Source organism: Lineus longissimus, chromosome 1, assembly GCF_910592395.1.
Source record: "Lineus longissimus chromosome 1, tnLinLong1.2, whole genome shotgun sequence".
Taxonomy (NCBI): domain Eukaryota; kingdom Metazoa; phylum Nemertea; class Pilidiophora; order Heteronemertea; family Lineidae; genus Lineus; species Lineus longissimus.
This window is the reverse complement of record NC_088308.1, coordinates 15,104,819-15,125,131: the sequence shown is the minus strand read 5'-3', so window position 1 is coordinate 15,125,131 and position 20,313 is coordinate 15,104,819. Positions and strand designations below refer to the sequence as shown.

The window sequence follows — 20,313 nt, the reverse complement described above, 5'->3', positions numbered from 1 at the left end:
CATTGAACTTATGCAAAATATTGTAAACATTGGAAGACATTATGGATAGACAACTTCAAGTATAAAATTGCTTGATTAGGTTGCTTGTTTCGAAGAAGAGGTTGATAGGGTTTTAAAATAGCGTTTTATGGTCTCTGTAATATTGCTTTCATGAAATAGTATGTCATGTTTGTGTGCTGTACCAAATTCGTGTGTGACAGTTTCGACTATTCCTCCGAGGAACATGGATGACAAAGCGTGGTTGAAGGCAAAGCAGACCAACAAGGCTATCAAGGCATTGAAGATGACGTATGCAGTAGAGGTATTTTGTTTCAAAAGAACCCACGGACCACTTCATGAACACCACATAAACATCCTTCAACTTGTCTGAAGTTTTCTGTGGTGTTTCAGAGGTGATTTGAAGGGTGTTTTCTGAGGTGTTTTAGGGATTATTTTTAGTAGAGTTCTAATACACGGCAATCCCCACAATGACGTCATCGATATTACCATGAATATTGATGTTACGGCTTTTTTTCATCGCCCTGAACTCTATAACGTAATCATCTTTTGCAGACGTATTTGATTTTTGCTGATTATAGGCCCCAGATTCTGATCATTTCGGTGCTTTTGAAGCACTTTTTGGCTCCGATTTTTAACATCACGGGCCGGCGAGGCCGGGATTTTGTCAATCATGCATACATTAGCATGTATTAAGCTCCGCCCCCGTTATGTTAACGTCATCCTCATGGCCGATCCCGCGAGCTGTCGAGTATGTTGAGCGAAGAAAACGGAGAACTGTGTGACGGTTGAAAGTAGGAATCAGAACTAAGAGCCGTAAATGCTTATCGATGAACTATCATGCCCATCTGACTGTTTGAATGATTAATGAGCGTGTTATTTTGAGAAAGGAGCGAGCGAATATGTCCGGAAATAGATCATTCGTGAAACGGTATAGCGAATAGACAGGGAGATCACTACACTACTTCCTTTTGCAATGTTGGGCAGATTCGTAAAATCGCCATACCCACGTATGAATGGCTGTGGAGCAACTCGTCACCCCCTGGTGATGGACACAAATTTGCTGAAAGCAAATTTCACAGTTCTAGTTCAATACTTTAGTAATGCAGTGAAGACACGATGCTTTTTCTACCTTCCCAAAAGCAAAATAATCTCACAACCTGCCATACGCATTTCCAACAAAACAATACAACCCAGCTATAATAAACATACTAACCAACACAAAATCGACAATATTTTCAGATTTATTACGATTCACCACTGATCAATTCACAATTAAAACCATCAAATCTTACAATATATAAAGACTCTTCACCATTACAAAAAGATTTTAGGTCTACAATTCAAATAACAACCATCATAATCACCACAAACACATAAAAACACCTAAGTCTAGTCTTCACTTGTACCAAAACTGCTGACAATTTCCAGAACCGTGTCCAGCTGCCCTGCACACCTGGCAGAACGAATATGGATAACGAACAACCACATCTTGAACTTTAGATGTACGAGCCCCCGGTAGCTTGAGAGTTATCTTCACAAGCTGCGTCAACACCTCACTTCCTTCCAAAGTTGGGTGCAATCCATCATTGCGGCTCACCAAATCTGCTTTTGCTGGCCTTTCATCCTGGCTGCTATCTTTCTGCCCATGGCCTCTACAGAAAACACGCTGAAATCATAACACACAATTATTAATTATATACCATGCACATAACATTACAACTACGAATACTAATATGAACCGGCTCTATTACACTTGCAAAACTTATGTTCATCACAAATCAAACACTAAGCCTGCACGCCATGAGTATCTCCGCTATTAATAGTAATAACATCCTAACAAAAATCCACTTACACAAACATTGCATATCTTCACTGCATACGTCATATGTAGGCTGATATATTTTTTTGATTCCTCTGAGAGTCTTTTCATCCATGAAAGGAATGAAGACTCCATCAGTCGAACCGAGTTGAAATTTCAACAGAACAGAAAAAGACTTTAGTGATAGCCAATAGGCCGTCAAGCCTAAGAAGTTTCCAGACTTGGCAGCTCCTGTACAAATGTAAAATGATGATTAAATTGGTTTCACATGTACCAAATACAAACTTTTCTTGTATCTTTTTTTGATGAAATGTAGTGTATTTTTTTTCCATTTAAGTAACACTGACAGAGGCCCATGCGTGCCTATCAATCAAGGGGCGGGTTGACAAGACTGAGAATAGTGTTGTACCGGTATTGATTATAATTCTATTTTTATGCCAATATCGATGATTTGACGCAGACTTTGTGTCAAAATATTAAAAATAAGGATAACATACTGACATAGTCAACCAAAATATCAAAGTGTAAATGGGTGTGCGCATGCTACAATCCAGCCCTTCGTTCCAGTTAATACATTTTAAATGTATTTAAAAAAAAAGAGCATTCAGAATTATGAAATATCAATGCGCTACCATAAGCCTACAGAAGCCTTAAGACCTCACGAAGCTGACCAGATAAATGTGCAAATTCATTTCATTATTCTAAATATAATTGTTAAATTGAAGCAGCTTGTTTAGAAAGTGGCAGCTCAGTTTCCCTTTAAGTGACACTGACAGAGGAACATGCATGCCTATCAATCAACGGGCGGGCTGACTAGACTGAGAGTGAGAATAGTGGTGTACCGGTATTGATTATAATTCTATTTTATATGCCAATATCGATGATTTGACGCAGACTTTGTGCCAAAATATTAAAAATAAAGAACAAATACCGGTATTAATAATATTTTCAATCTATCTAAAAATTAGCATTCAGAGTTATGAAATATCCATGCACTACCAGAAGCCTACAGAAGCCTGAAGACCTCACGAAGCTGACCAGATAAATGTACACGTTCATTTCATTACCCATTCTAAATATAACTCCTAAATTGAAGCAGCTTCATATAGAAGGTGGCAGCGTAGTCCCCTTTAAGTGACAGAGGCCCATGCACGTGCCCATCAATCATGGGGCGGGCTGACAAGCCCGGGTATAGTGTTGTATTGATTACAATTCTATTTTATATGCCAATATCGGTGATTTGACGTAGACTTTGTGTCAAAATATTCAAAATAAGGATGACATAGTGAACCGAAATAACAAAGTGTAAATGTTGTGTGCTGCAATCCAGCCTTCCGTTCGAGTTAATACATTTTTTTTTAAATATCAATTTCAAAAGAATGAGCATTCAGAAAATGAAATCTTCATGCACTACCAGAAGCCTACAGAAGCCATAAGACCTATCGAAGCTGACCAGATAAATGTGCACGTTAATTTCATTATTCTAAACATAGCCTTCTCTTGATTTTATAATGAAAACATGAAAACAGCTTGAATTTCCGGTAGGCATCTTCATTGGTGGCAGAAGGAAGTGTGAACACAATTTATGAAACCAAGTATAAATACAGTACGGTAGATGGTTGGTATATCAAAGTTCGAAGAGAGCATTTTAGTATAGCAATTAGCATTAATCAAACCTACCTTTTTCTGCACCTGGTAGGCCTATGTCATTGACATCACCGGGATCCATCATGCTGAACACAAACCTGAAATAATTGGTGGTGGAGATGGGGTTTAAATACATGTACGATCGTTTAAATCTTAAATGCATTGGGGAATACCGGGGAGAATACAGTCACCCAAAAAATTATCTGGGGGTATCGGTATCACCCAGTATCACAACGCCCTCAAAAAATTTCTCTTCTTGTTGTCGGTTGGATTAAAATTCTAACATTTATACGCATGTAGTTACTTTACCAAACGCTACTTCAGTCTGTTAACGTCATTAAGTAGGCCTAGGTCATTTGGTTGGTAATAAAGAGTGGGTAAGTTCGAAACTTTAATAGTCATATACCAAGGCAATACGGCCACCGCGCTGACGATGTTTATTATATTTGTTTTGCAGCTTGGTATTGGCAGGACTCATTCAAATGGGAGAGCCAAGAGTACCAATATAGGGAATGGCTAGGACAGGCTATAGTGACTACTAGTATAGCCTACATGTGCAGTTACACAACGGCAAGTCTTGGAGGCAGGAATGATTCTGCCTATACATACATGTCATGTCTGGGCCGACCGCAAGATCGATGTGCGCGAATCGGTACTAATTTAATTCTAGTCATAGACCTAGGCCTACTTGATACAAGCCTAACTACTTGAAATGAGAATTTAGGATTGATATTCAACACATGCGATCGGCCCTGATGTCGCAGGACTGTGAACAGATAGGCCTATAAAAGCACATTTATAGGCTGAGTACTAAAAACAGTGATACGGTAGCAATTAGAAGCAAATTTCTCTAGATGCAACTGTTGAATCTCAATTAGACTTACCGATAAAGATCGAAAATAACAAAGATAAATGGGCAAAATACACATCCGTCTTTCAAGATATAAATCAATGAAAGAAGGAAACAAGAGCATCGCATGCGCATTTCGTGCACATTTCGTTTGAAACGAAGTACGTTTCAAGTTCGTTTGATAGTGCGTTTTCCGTTCGTTTGAAACGAATTATGTTTCCAGTTCATTTGAAACGAAGTGCGTTCGACAATCGTTTCGTCTGAAACGAAGTGCGTTTGACAATCGTTTGACGTGCGTTTGAGATCCGTTTAGTACGATCGTTTGGAAATCGTTTGGCAAGCGTTCTGATCGGACGTGTTCGTTTGGGAGCGTTTCGAAATTTTCGTCTGGGGTGTGCGTGTCCAGCAATAACTGTGTGCTGAATATGTCATAGGTTGGTCAGTTGAAAAGTGTTAACATTCTGGTGCTACTTGACCATAGATTCTGTGCTCGACTATCGGACACAATTGACATTTATTTAGTTGCAATATATATATTCCGTTTTTTTATTAAATTTCACGTTGCCATTATTATTACTACTGTTGCTAATAGTTTATATGTTTATTTGTAGCGTACTTATCCAACCTTGGAGTCGGGTGTAGTTTGAACCTAAGCTGTGGAGTTGATTAGATACCGGTATTTGTTTAGACTCCTAATTAGAAGTTTCAAAGTTGAGTTTGAGCTCGTCTATTGAGATCTAGTAAGTGGACATATTATTGAGTTGAACAGAATAGTCCTAAGGTAGAGATTTCAATGAACTGGATTAAGTAGTAGTGTTGTGATGTATATTAGTCACGTTTTGTGCTCTCCCAAAGGTAAAAAAAAAAATTTTTTAGTGTTATGAGTTATTTCGAATCGATTCGTTCCAGTATAGTGCAGTGCAATATATGAGAATTTTGGTGCACTTTTTTTGTACTCCCACATCGGTTATTTGATAAGGTCCTTATTAAAGGTTGTGACAGTTGGTCTTTACCATTTATTTGTTGTAGACTCTATGTTAGTCAGTTGGTATTGGATTCCTCCAATAGGTGGGAGTATGTTGGGGAATCATTTAGTTATGCACTTGTTTATGCAATGTTTTAAGGCCCGGTTTTTAAAAGGCCTTCACTAGTTTACATGTTATTATGTGATGTCTTATGTAATTGTTTAGCTATATATTTGACTTGTTGGAAAATATAAGTCAGAGTTGACTAAGTTTTTATAGGAAAGAGGCGTTTTGTATTCTTCCATGCCGTTCCTAGCAGAAGCCCAGCCAGCCAGCGATAAGGTTCCCTAAAAAGGCCAAATGAACACAATCATGGAACAAATGCCATATTCCACACCTCATTCAAACAATGATTGTGCAGCCATCCGGAAAGGGAACGAACTGGAACTGGTCTCTATTGCCCTAGCGCATCTACAGAGTATCACATGCACATGGTACTAACATAAGGTATTCTTATAATCATGCTTTTAATAACTGTTGCGTTCTTCGAGAGACACCCTGTAGACACCATACATAATGTACACTCTCAGTATGGGAACTCTGTGTCCGTAGATAGGTCGCAGATTAGCATAAATTATACAGCGCATGAGCATGGTAACTGCTTTCAGGGTAGGTTGAGATTAAGACACGAGATGGTTCAAGGAAATGGCCATTCCAAGTAACTGCCTCCTTCCAACTCGTGGCTGCCGGGTCAATCTTATGTTCAGACCAGTTATTCACTCAGTATTATTGCATCGTGGGAGGCAAGTGCCATACCGGCGCTGAGTAAAGTTAAGATCTGTTGGGGGACTTTGACGGATTTTTGACAATAGCAGGTTATAATAAATGTTGAATGTTAGGCTTTTGCAAGTCACAAATTAGGAGAGACATGTCAAAAACCACGGTGAGCAAAAACAATAGACATATCCATTGAGTGTGGATATTAACATTGTCTAATTTGGCGTGAATGGTTATCAGATGTAGCGGGTCACGTGTACTAAGTTTCAAGTTCAGAGCTCAACTGGTTAACCCTTTTGCTGCCAAGCAAATTTTTTTTTTTTGAGTCCTCAGTGCCAAGCAATTTTAGGTTAAATTGAAAAAAATTGATATGATCAATTTAAATATTTTTCCTGAGAAAACTATTGGAGATATGTCAAAACAATGCACATGGAAGTTGTTCAGTATGACCTGGACTTCAAATTAAAATTTTTAAAAAGTAGGTCACGCCCTAATTTGCATGCCGCCATCTTGAATAACTAATGAGAATTGAAGATTTTGTAGAATAAACCACTGTAATTTGGAATAAATGTAATAATACAACTAATAAAACTATTTTTATGCATCTGCATGTTTCTTTACTCTTTCCTTTCTAAGTCCATAACCTTGTAAACCCTGAATTTGTATTGCTTTGTAACAAAATTGCCAAGAAATACCGATGCGTTATTTACAGAAATCGAGCAAAATTCTTCAAAATTCAATGATCAGCCATTTACTTTGTAGACGAAAAATTACTACTTATGGTAATATGTTGGGACTAAATTACATACCTTCACTCCCTAGAGCTCCTTTTTAGTGCTACCAGAGAACTAATAGTAGATAGGGGGGTCAGGGGTCCCTATGGAGGGGGCCTGGTATAAAACAGCTAAAATTCAGGGTTTCCTCAACTGAACATGAAAGTTCAAAGTTTCTCAGCCAAATGTCCTGTCATAGAATGTATGTAGCAGTCAGATAACTCTATTCTAATAATTGACAACTGCTTGGTACCTTTCGAAACAGTTCTTTGAATCATGCATGATATCCAATTCATCGAGTACCTGTGATAATGACATCCGATTCGCCATTTTGTGAACTTTTGGAAGTGATTTTCACCCGAAATCTCAGCAAATCGATATATAACATGTACAGTAGAAACGTAGCGTGGTAACTCCTCTACCACGCCATCTATAGGTATATACCATAAACGACGCTAGCAGACGAAAAATCAATGTATTTTCACCACATAGGAAAATTTCGCCAAAATGCGAAGTTGGCAGCAAAAGGAACAAAAATCATTGTGCAGAAATGCGAAGTTGGCAGCAAAAGGGTTAAGAATGTGCCATAGTTGCACTCTAATGGGCAATTTACACTATTTGACCACTGTGACTTTAAAAATCAAAACCTGTAATATATATGATGTACCTTTGCTATGAGTACATACCATAGGCGAACAACTGAAAACTGAGATATTGCATTTTGTTTGTTTTCACAAATTTCTCCTTGGTAGCTAGAGGCAGATTTAGATCGAAATTTTAAGGGCATTGTGAACATCAGTGGAGGGGTACCAAATACGTAACAAAATTTCAAGTTGGTGCATGAAACGTTCCAGGACGCACAGACTGAGATATTGACCGACACCAAATGGTAATACAGTACCTCCCAAAGTTTGCAGAAAGCGGGGAGATTAGAGATAGAAATACTTTTTACCTATCCCTTGTCTTCTAAAATCTTTCAAAACTCCAAGGCTGAGGATATATGCCACATGAACACCAGATGAGGAATTACTGGAGAGAAGATCAGCATCCTGCAAATCAAGATGTGAAATAAATTATCTCATATACTTTTTTGCAAACATCAACAAACATCATTTTTCAGATCTTTTTTTAATGCAGGTAGATTTTGAGGGTTCCTTTCTGTTTGCAAAAAATTATCAACATGACTAGAGCAATGTCGATGGTGAGGACATCACAAATCTCCCGATCTTTTGATGGGCAGGATGTGAAGTGAAGTTATGACCACACCACCTGGCAACTCATGGGTGCACCAAAGCTGGCTTAGGTGGAATGACCAATGCTATTAGTTGTTAACTGTTACAAAAGATGATTGACAATTCCTCTACCAAAACCATGCTCAAAACTTAAAAGAATGGGTGGCTTTTACTTCAATAATCCTTCTCCTTTTTCATTAGCACACTACAAATCCAAAGTGATGATGTCATGAAAGCACATGAGGCCCCTTTCCTCCACTTTGTATTTGGGAAGCAACCAGGCTAGCTACTGGGCCTCGACTTGCATTGCGTATACGAGGCTAGCAGGGCTGCTTACCCTAAAAAAAATGTATGTGTAAGATTTCCAAAAAATGTGTGTATTTTCCCTAAAAATTGTGTAGACATAAGGAATTTTATGTGTAAGATTACTAACAAAATGTGTAGAAATAAACAACAACGTAATGTACTAATTTCAACAGTTTATTATCAAAATTTAATCCTTGTACATCACTACAATAAGCAGATCATAGTTTTGAGATTCATGTAAAATCAAGGAGGAATCATCACCACGGAAAACTTTTGAAACCAAGAAGCATGTTTATGTCAATGCATGTAGGCCTACATAGCACACGCCACAGGATCACTGACATACGCTCATGCGTTCAACATGGTGCCATTCAAGCCAAGAATTTTCAAACATCATGCTGAAAAAAAAGAATCTTGACTGATATTCGCGTCTGCACATAATATGCACTTGACCTGGGGTGTTAAGGATGGCATGATTCCGTTTAGAAATCGGGAAATCCAGATTATCGGTGACTGCGTACCTGTCACATTGCTGCGAATACCGCGCTCGGCGATAATGGCGGACTCGGGATTGTTCGGCGGTCAGTCGGTGAAGTTCGGAGCGCGCCAAATGAGGCTGAGTACATGGAGTAACCATGGAGAAAGCACGCGGGCACAGGAAACTCCGGCAGGTCGGCAATACGTGTAAGGGTCGGAGGGAGGGGGCTGAATTAAAAGAGTGGGGGGCACGGGGTGGGTTACGTACAAATCACAAAAAAACCCCGTAGAACACACTTTATAGAAACGTATTCTGACATTTATTAAGCGTATTTTGAGGAAAAATAATTACGTACAAACATGGAGAAAAAACGTAGAGTGTAGAAACCAATTCTGTCTACGTATAAAATACGCAAATTACGTACAAGTACGAAGCCTTGGGCTAGGATTTGTTATGGTTTGGGTTTATAGTACATGCATAGGCACTGGGAAAATTGGGTGTAGTTTTTTCTGCATGTGGTCCCTTCTCAGGACTGATACGGTAAGGGTAAGTATATCCATATTTGGGAAGGGGAAGGGGAATGGTGTCATGATGAAAGATCTTCACAATGGTCATGTAGCACAACGAGGGACTGTTATGCATGAAAATTCCATGATAAAGAACTTTTATGAAAAGAGAAAAAAAGAGTACCATAACGATGGACATTTATGCATGAAAAATTCATGATAATGGACTTTCATGAAAAGGGAAAATGGCCATGGGCCATTGCACTCACCATATAGATATTTGGTGGTTGGGAATTCATCCTGGTTAAGAAACATGCTACATGTACAGTAAATAGGTTAAACAAAAGTCGGTACGAAATGTGACGTATCGTTGCTTGGGATACCTACCACAAAAAATATCTTCGAAAACAAGTCGCTTTTAAGCGAGATATTGTACTTTTCACCTTTTTAGTTTTGGCATCCAGGTGGCCAAGTCAAGAAAGGGATCGGATCGAAATTCTACGTCCGAGGTTAAATGACGTAGGGAGTCATGTGTACTAAATTTCAAGTTCATAGCTTAAGCGGTTAAGAATCGTGCCATAGTTACACTCAAATGGCCAATTTATGTCATTTGACCTTGTTACCTTGAAAATTAGGTCATATGAACAACCCATATGATATGTGATGAATGCTTGCTAGGAGTACTTACCATTAAAATGTTATCGAAAATGAGTCACTCATAGTCATAAGAGAGACATCACACTTTTTAGGTTACCACTTCTAGCTCCCTGGTGGCTAAGTCAAGAATCAGATCGCACCGAAATTCGGTGTCAGAGGTTACATGACATAGGGAGTCATGTCTACTAAATTTCAAGTTCATAGCTTTAGTGGTTAAGAAACGTGCCATAGTGCCAAACAGCCAATTCACACCATTTGACCTCTGTTATCTGAAAATTAGGTCAAATCAAAAATGTGATGTATCCTTGCTTGGAGTAACTACCATAAAAATATCATTGAAAACAAGTCTCTTATAAGCATGATATTGCACTTTGTACCATTTTTTAGTTCTGTGGAGAATAAGATCACGCACTTGGTTTTAACTTTTGGCACCCTGGTGGCCAAGTCAAGAATCAGATCGGACCAAAATTCATTGTCAGAGGTCACCTGACCTAAGCGGTCCTGTTAAAATAAGGTTCAAGTTCATAGCCCTAGCGGTTAAGAAACGTGCCACTGTTTTTGAAACAGGATATAGACGACGACGGACGACCTACGGTGAGCCAAACAAAAGAAAATAAAAATAAAGGAACTAGCAATAGCATTGTTTGCTTTGACGTCCACCCACTGCGAAGTAAATGCTTACTGCATGTCCATTATGTAGTTTTATCATGTCTTTTGCTTGATGTTTATATGTGACTGTTGAACAAGAATTTTAGACGAGAGTTCAGAAGGTGAAACATACCCCTGGGAGTGGGCCATTTTTGCTGACATCAACAATTCATCAAACCAAGAGATTGTTAAAGATGCTTTTTATAGCCCTGTGAGGCAGGTCAGTTAAATTTGAAAATAGCACAGCATGGCTCTTCCCGTTGTTGAGTTTAACCCACTGCGCTGGTGCAATCTTACTCACTGGCCCGCTTCATATGCATGAAACAGTTGTTCCTTAATCCAAGACACCTGACACTGACAATTGTTTAAGGAATTGAACCCGAGGCGGAGGACCTTGGTTGAGTTACCAAGACACTCGAGGGTGGAGCTAAAATTTCGTCCAAACCCTCGCCTGTCGGCTCGGGTTTGGACTGTATTTTAGCTCCACCCTCGAGTGTCTTGGTAACTCAACCAAGGTCCTCCGCCTCGGGTTCAATTTCTATTCTGAAATACCTCAAACTTCAAAAGATAGGCCACGAAAATAACTTGAATATGTGCGAATTTGGCAAATTCCATCCATCGCCGGCCCGGAGCGCCGTTGTTTACATTATGTTACGGCAACATTACAGAAAATGAGACATGTACATTTTGTACAGCGCGCATAGGAGGAAGTCCGCATCGGCTCGATCAAGTGATGCTAAAATCCGCGCAAATGGGCTATTTGGAGCGTTTTTCTCGGCAAATATGTGTAGTGCTCATTAAAAAACTTAGAGTGGTTGATGCTTCCTTGGCTGATTTGTGTTTGAAGCAGTGTTTTGAGAGCCTCAAACTTCTGAAGTGAGCTGAAATTCCATTGACGTGACGTGTGCATGGTTTCCACATTTTAGTGCAACCCGAGGGAACTTTGGTAAAGCATCTTGGTTGCGTGTCCAAAACACTCCACTCTCAGAACGAGGCTTATGCATTTTTCCATTTAAAAGTTGACTTTACGGTACCAAGGTATTTTAGAATTTCTCTTAAAGGTAAAATGCCATTATTAAAATATTTTTAATTGGGAAAAGACAATTATCTGATGGTTTTGCTTATTTTCTGGCCCCGAAATCGGACGAGGCAGAGTGGGTTACAGCCCACCAGTATATAGTTTGGTGGTCCAGTAGCACAGCAGAGACTCACGATCCCCAATATAATAATTGGTACAGGGGTACTACGATATCGAAAATCATTGGGTAGATGTCGATTATCAATTTTATTTTGAATAAAGATTTATTTCCATCTTTTCCTCCTACCAAAAATTTCATCCAGTAATGCTTGTAATGGTCAAAATGATGAAAAAATAAAATATTATTTTCATTTTTATTTCCCCCTCGCCTGAAAGATATCTTGAAAAAATCTGAGAGCCAAAGAATAAAAAAATCTTGCCTAAAGTATACTGACCTCTCTATAGTCTAACTGTACACATACATACCTCTTTATTGCATTTTGTTCGACTTTTAACTTCACAGACGATAAGACCAATGATTCTACAATCATATGTTGCCGCTAAAGAATAAAACTTTGCATTCGAAGTAATCTCCTGGAACCAGCTGTCTGGGTACCTAGAAAGAAATACACAAGGATAGATCCACATTTCATGAATTTAATGAATACAGGGACCATGGGCTAACCTTTCTGTGTGTTCACCTTAGAAGCAGTTCACACTGACCTTACATAAACTTTAGGTTTTCATCCCTGTTGCCTTGAAGAGTAGACAAAAGTCAAAATGTTTCTCTGTAATTTATTGAACTTGTTTATAATATTTGATCTGAAAATAACAATAACAATGACATATAGTAGGTCTTTGGCACAGAAAATCTGGCTGATACTGCACTTTTAGCTGTATTGCTGAATCGATTTCCAAAAGGGCGGCAGATTGAGGCTTGTCATGACTATTTGCAAGCCAGTTTACTCTGATGGCTTTAGGCCCGAGGATTTTCTGATTACAGGTCCTGGCTGTCAATAAGAGGTGGAATTTTGGTATCAGGAACTGAGAAGTAGGTTGAGCGAAAAAGGCCTAATATGTTGCACTTGCAAACTCACTTGCTAAACTAAAAATTGACCCAGTCCGTCAATTCGAAGACCACCTTGATTATCATCTGTTGGAGCGAGTGTGAAAGATAGAGACAAAGCAATAGTTTACTAGTAAGGCCTTCATAATTTCATAATTTGATGATCAACCTCTTGAAGATGACTTTTGAAGGGGTATAATCCGACTAAGACCTAATTACTGTAGGGTTAGTTCTGAGCATGGAAATGAGATAGACACACGAGCTGTCAATTGACAGACAACTTTTTGTCCAGTTGCGGAAAGAAAAGTCGCCATGGTCAATGCACCATATAATATAATAACCAGGCTTGCAATATATCAAAAATATTGGATGATATTGAGGACTTCAGTCGTCGTTGACATTTTAGTGTATGAGAAGTGGCTATTAGCACACACAGAAAGACTAGAAGCGTTATAAATCATGTTCATACATTATTATTCACGTCATTTGCATATTACAGAAGAAAGTAGTGGTTGATACGTCTCCAGTTACCAGGGATCACTTGTATCCCCAGCTTGACGACCTCACTATGCTGAATCTGTAACAGTTCTCTTCATCCAGCCTGATCTGAAGCTACAAAGGATATTCTAAATTTCAAATTTGCATCTGTCTACCAGTAGGCGGCACCTCATTCCGTCCGTTCAGGGTCAGTCAGCTGTGCATTGCTGTCAATGATATCATTGATGTGGCACCACCCTTTTCAAGACTTTAAAGGTCACCTGCAAAACTTTTTAACTTAGGGAAAAAATAAAAGGGCATAAGATAACAAACACAGTGGTGAAAACAGCATCGATATCTAACTAGCCATCTTCAAGTTATGGCAGGTAAAAAATTCCAACACTCCAGGTGGTGCAGAAAGAAAAAACTAATGATGTACATAGTGCTGTACTGAAATAAACTATTTTTATAGTTTCATGCCTATATTTTAGAATTGGACATTAACATGTTCACTCAAAGATCATACCTGTGACAAGCTATGATCGGCCAACGGCCAGGGGCCATTGTGCTCACCGCATACATATTTGGTGGTTAGGAATTCATCCTTGTTAAGAAACATGCAACATGTATAGTATATAGGTCAAACCAAAGTTGGTATGACATATGGTGTATCGTTACTTGGAGTACCTACCATAAAAAATATCATCAAAAACAAGTCACTTATAAGAGAGCTATTGCACTTTTGACCTTTTTTAGTTTTGGCCTCCTGGTGGTCAAGTTGAGATTCAGATCAGATCGAAATTCGTTGTCCGAGGTAACATGATGTAGAGAGTCATGTGTACGAAATTTCCAGTTCATGGCTTTATTGGTTGAGAATCGTGCCATAGTTACACTCAAATGGCCAATCCACACCATTTGACCTCTGTGACTTTGAAAATTAGGTCAAATCAAAAACCTGTATGATATGTGATGTATCCTTACTAGGAGAACCTACCATGAAATTTTATCGAAAAACAAGTCACTCATAAGATATATTACATTTTTAGGTTTTCACTTCTGGCCCCCTGGTGGTCAAGTCAAGATACAGACCGGACCGAAAGTGTCACAAGTCATCTGACCTAGTCACCTGACCGAAATTCGGTGTCAGAGGTTATATGATGTAGGGAGTCATGTGTACCAAATTTCAAGTTCATAGCTGTATCGGTTAAGAAACGTGCCATAGTTACACTCAAACGGACAATTTTTCGCTATTTGACCTCTGTGACCTTGAAAATTAGGTCAAATCAAAAACCTGTACAATAAGTGATATATCCTTACTAGGAGAACCTACCATAAAAATTTTATCGAAAACAAGTCACTCATAAGAGAGATATCACACTTTTATGTTTCTACTTCTGGCCCCCTGGAGGCCAAGTCAAGAATCAGATCAGACCGAAATTCATTGTCAGAGGTCACCTGACCTGGGGGGTTGTGCATACAAAGTTTTAAGTCCATAGCCCTAGCGGTTAAGAAACGTGCCACTGTTTTTGAAATAGGATACGACGGACGACGACGGATGACAGACACTGCGGTGTTGTATAGACTCACCGTACTGTACCAGTGAGCCAAAAATATAAGCATGAAACTATCAAAACTTTATTTCAGTACAGCACAATGTACATAATCAATATGTTCTTCCTGCAGCACCTGGAATTTTTTAATTACATACTGCTATAACTTTAAGATGAGTAGTTTGATTTTTATGCTATTTTCACACTTGTGTTTCTTAAGTTATGCCCTATAATTTATACCCCAAGTTACAATTTTAATAAAAGCGTTTGAAGTCACCTTTAATACTGGTTTAGCTCAAAGTTACAGCCCACAGCTGAGCTGAATAACACATGCCTATAGCCAAACATCATCATGCACTGGTCCTCACTGGAATCAGGAAATAATTAGTTTTACCAAAATACACAAAAAAAACTCAAAATAGAGAGCATTCTAGTTTTAGAACTGTGTGGAACAACATTAATCAAATGTTTGGGCATAAAAAGAATGTGTTACCTCCGGTACCGTCGAATTAATAAGCTTTTGGCAAAGTACTAACATCACTTAATGGTTAGAATGATAAGATCTTTATTGTACACATGTAGCGAAGGAAAGTTCCATTGACAGGTGTGGATATAGATGACGAATGCGATAACTTAAGTGATGACGTAAAACTGAAAGAAGAAAGTGTAAGACCTAATAAACCTAATCTTAGAAACATGAAGATGACTACGAACTTAGCTTTTACTTATGATTATACTTAGAAATTCTAATACGATCTTATCACAGAAAGAATGACGAGATAAAACTATAGTTACCTCATTGCTAGGCTAACGGTATCCTAGAGGAAATGATTCATAGTTGTATACTTTGTAAGAATGAACTCGAAGAGGAGGAATGAATTACATCTTGACTATCTTGACTTCACAATGTCTTTGGTAAAAAGGGGTGGATTCAAGTAGTCCAAAAGACACAAACTAATTATATATTCCTACTCAATACTACATGTGCAAATAATAAAAGGCCTATAACTTTGGCACCTAGACGTATATATGAGTCATATCCAATTCCATGCGTTGCATCAAAGCATCTGAAAGAGACTGAATATGACCAAACTTGGTAATGTCCATGCCAAAGGAAGCAAACAAGCATAAGGTTCCGGGACTATATATCCCCAGAATATACATGAAACTCAGCTGTAAATTGGTTTAATAAAATAGGCCGAGTCAGCATCAGGCCATCCTAGCTCAAATGTCGGAAGTGTCAGTTCAATTCACTCAAGATCACTCTAGTCGTCAGAGCTAACCAGTAGCACCAACTTGTGAATTGGTCTTTCCAGGTAGACTGACTTCCCCTTAAGTTTTCCTGCATTAGTGAGAAGAGGGTCAGCAACCCTTATTCTCACCTTGCGGACTAATCCATCTTTGTCAGGGAGTGTTTCCTCAACTCGGGCCATTTTCCAAACCCCACATGGTTCATTGTCATTTGCAAGCAGCACAACATCGCCATTCTTAATATTGTCTGCCGTCCTTTGCCATTTTTGGCGCTCCTGCAAATTCTGGACGTACTCCTTGCTCCACCTCTTCCAGAATTGCTCAGCTAAGAATTGAACTCTGCGCCACCTCTTTCGACTGTAGACATCTTCTGGGTCAAATTTCCCTGGAGGTGGTAGTACGACCTTGGACTTCATTGTTAACAGGTGGTTGGGCATCAAGGGCTCTGGGCTGAGAGGGTCGTTTAAAGTGTCAGTGGTCAGTGGTCGGCTATTTACGATAGCCATGGCCTCATACATCAGAGTTCTTAGGGCAGACGTGTCTATGCGTCCTGGGTGTCTGTCGAGGATGCCCGTGAGGACACTGCGGATAGATCATATCTGCCGCTCCTATACTCCGCCCATGTGGCTTGCGTCAGCTGGATTGGTGATGAAATCACAGTTGTTTTCTTGAAGTAAGGAGCGAATCCTTTCATTGTCAATCTCCTTGACAGCTTGCTTGAGTTCGTGTTTCGCTCCAGTGAAGTTTGTCCCTTGATCACTTTTGATGAGACGGACTGGGCCACGGATGGCGATCAGACACCTCAACCCATTTATAAAGGCGTCCGTGGTCATATCGTCCAAGAGTTCCACATGTACGGCCCTAGAGGACATGCATGTGAAAAGGAGGCCATACCTTTTGATTTCTTTTCGTTGTTCCTTTACTCGAAATGGTCCAAAACAGTCAACCCCTGTGTATGTAAATGGTGGTGCTGGTTCAAGCCTATAGTGGGGTAGATCAGCCATCTTTTGACCAAGACGAAATCCACGGAGCTTCCTACATATAACACAGTGATATATATAGGACGAGACGGCTGTGTTGCAGCCTGTAATCCATATGCCATTGGACCTTATCTCATTCATAGTAATTCCACGCCCTTGGTGCGCTACCTTTCCGTGATAATGTCTGATGATCAGGCTGGTGACATGCCCCTGTTTTGGCAGAATGATAGGATGTTTAATCCCATAGAGTAGATCAGATCGTTTTAAATTACCTCCAACTCTCAATAGACCCTCACTGTCAATGAATGGGTCTAGCTTATCTGTGCTTCTCCCCTGGGGGGGGGGTCTTTTTTAGTGGCAGTCCCTTTCGGATGAGGTCTAACTCTTCTTTAAAGGCCTGCTCCTGAGTGACCTTCAGAATAAATCTTTCAGCTGCTAATTTTTGCTCCTGTTCTGATGGGATCTTCTGCTTGAGCTTCTTTAGTACCCTCAAGCGTAGAGCCATGATTGTCTTGACTGCAGCGTTCCAATCTGAAAATTTCTCTAACCTGACATGAATTGACCTGGTTTCTTGCCCTACAGTCGCATGAGCTGTGTTGGAGGATTTCCATACTTCTGGGTCATCAGCTTGTAGGTCAGGCTCGATATCAGTCTCTTTCTGTATCTCTTTATTCCAGAGAAAGGCTGGCCCTGTAAACCAATCAGAAGTTTGGAGTTCCTCTGCTTTTAATCCCCTGGAGGTGAAATCGGCTGGATTTACCTTTGTGGAGACATAGGCCCATTGATCTGGGTTGGATCCCTGTCTGATCTGCTGGACACGATTGGCAACGTAAACATGAAAGCGCCGGGCATCGTTGTAAATGTATCCAAGCACTACCTTTGAGTCTATCCAGTAAAGGTTGAGCATGTTGGGGTAATCGAGCTCCGCGTTAATGAGGTTGCTGACCTTGATCGACGTAACAGCAGCTTGCAATTCTAATCGCGGAATCGTCACCGGCTTCAAAGGGGTAACCCTGGCCTCAGCCATCACCAAGGTGCAATGGACCCTTGACTGGGCGTTCTTCATCCTGACATAGGTGCACTGCCCATATCCCGTTACACTTACGTCGGAACAGTGATGTAGCCATGTCTTTAGCACTTCACCAAAATTCTCAGGCTTGTAACATCTGTTGACCTTTATTTCACTGAGCTTAGGTAGCTCTTGTCGCCATCGTTCCCACTCTGAACGAATATCGGCTGGAATCGGGTCATCCCAGTCTAGCTTCTCTTTGCACATCTTCTGGAGTATTTGTTTGCCTGTCAGGACAAATGGGGCCAACAGACCAAGTGGGTCATAGACCGAGGCCACGGTGGATAATATTCCTCTTCGTGTGAGAGGTTGGTCCTTTAAGGTGATTCTGAAGTGAAATTGATCCAGCTCAACGTTCCAGTGGATTCCTAAGGCCCTTTCAATTGGTAATTCTTCAAAGGACAGGTCTGGGTTCCAATACCTTAAGCTCGCTCCGAGTGTGGCAGAGATTCCAGTGCTGCTCTACTATTCGACATGAATTTGTGGATCCTTAGGTTGTTCTTTGCTCCAAGTTCTCTAGTCTCCTTCATAAGAGTTAAGACTGACTGCTCACTTGTGACGCTCTTTAGCCCATCATCTACGTAGAACTGCTTCTCAATGAACCTAGAGGCCTCTGTGAAATCATCTCTGTTGTCTTCGGCTATCTTCTTCAATCCATAGCTTGCGCATCCTGGCGACGATGCTGCGCCAAAGAGATGCACCTTAGTAGGGGAAAAGTGAGAGTTCTAACCCAACCTACATTTGACTGACATCCCTTTCAGTCAAATCTCAGTCAACACGTTTCACGAATTTTCTCACCCTTTTCCAGTTAAATCCTAGTCAAACAAAACTCAGTCAAATTCCAGTCATTACGTCACACAACTTCTCTCATTTTGATAAATTTTCATTAATTTTTCCTCCAGTCAAATCTCAGTCAACCGCTCGCTTCGCTCGCTGTTCAATTATTCCAGTCAAATCTCAGTCAACCGCTCGCTTCGCTCGCTGTTCAATTATTCCAGTCAAACATCAGTTAAACCCGTTCTCTAAATCTGGAGAACGAACACCTGGTCAAACATCAGTCAACACTTTTTCACTCAGTCAAATCTCAGTTAAACCCGTTCTCCAAATCTGGATAACGAACACCTGGTCAAAACGTGGTCAAATTAAATTATTTTACAAAACGCTCTAGCTTTCTCAAACTCAGTGAAATTCTGGTCAACCCGTTCTCCAATTTTGGAGAACGACCTCCAGTTAAAATTCCAGTCTAATTTTTTACACCAGTCAAATCTCAGTTAAACTCGGTCTCCAAATCTGGAGAACGAACCGTGGTCAACACATTTCTACAAAAGGCACAAAAGTACACAACTTCTACAAAACCGAAACTTAAAAAAGGGGAATACCCTTTCCAAACGTATATCTAATCAAAAAATATTATTGTGTATAATATAAATGATGCCCTTCCTCTCAAACGAACAACTTGAACTTTCGGGAAATTTTAATCATCCACTAGACTTGACTAAGTGTACACGGTTGGAAATTTTAATCTTGGAAAAGTTTAATCATCCACTAGACTTGACTAAGTGTACACGGTTGGAAATTTTAAACTTGGGAAATTTTAATCATCCACTAGACTTGACTAATTGTACACGGTTGGAAATTTTAAACTTGGGTAATTTTGAGCATCTACTAGACTTGACTAAGTGTAACCCTTGCTGCAGAATTACCCAAGTTTAAAAAAAAAAAAAATTTTCCTATAAATAAATAACCACCTCCATGATGATTTGCATCAAAATCATCATGGGTGTCGTGAGCCCTGAATTCTACATTTTAGACCAAGTGGTGATTATGTAGAAATCTAAAATTCACTTCAATAGACAGCATTTTGATCTCGTCTGTGGAAAGTCCCTCAGTGGGTAAATATTAATATTTCTTAGCGTCTTTGTCAATTTAAAACCATAAAACTGGGTTTTAAATTGACTTACCGTAACCATAAATGAAACTTAAAAAAGGGGTTTCCCCTTTCCATGACGGTATTTAATAAAAAATTATTTTGTAATATATAAATGGAGACATCCACGACGCTAAGAAATATTGAAAATAGCTCAACTGAAATACTATCGACCGATGAACTCAAAATTCTCGCCTTTAGACAGAAAGTTAAAAATTATGGATCACTTTCAAGAGAAAACTTACTCAAACAACTTCAACAAATTCCAAATAGTTTCAACGATGTTGAAGTGAAAATTGACAAGCCAGTTTCTGACC

General features: G+C 39.5%; 1 protein-coding gene across 1 annotated transcript in view; it reads right to left on the bottom strand.

The window, feature by feature from the left end:
• LOC135488719 (N-alpha-acetyltransferase 60-like) overlaps positions 1 to 20,313 on the bottom strand; it is a 133,377-nt gene that overhangs the window by 62,243 nt on the left and 50,821 nt on the right. The window contains exons 3-4 of the mRNA XM_064773443.1: positions 12,163 to 12,292; positions 7,784 to 7,880 (exon numbers count right to left, since the gene is read on the bottom strand). Coding sequence (XP_064629513.1) covers positions 7,784 to 7,880; positions 12,163 to 12,292 — 227 coding nt within the window. The remainder of the gene's footprint in view (positions 1 to 7,783; positions 7,881 to 12,162; positions 12,293 to 20,313) is intronic.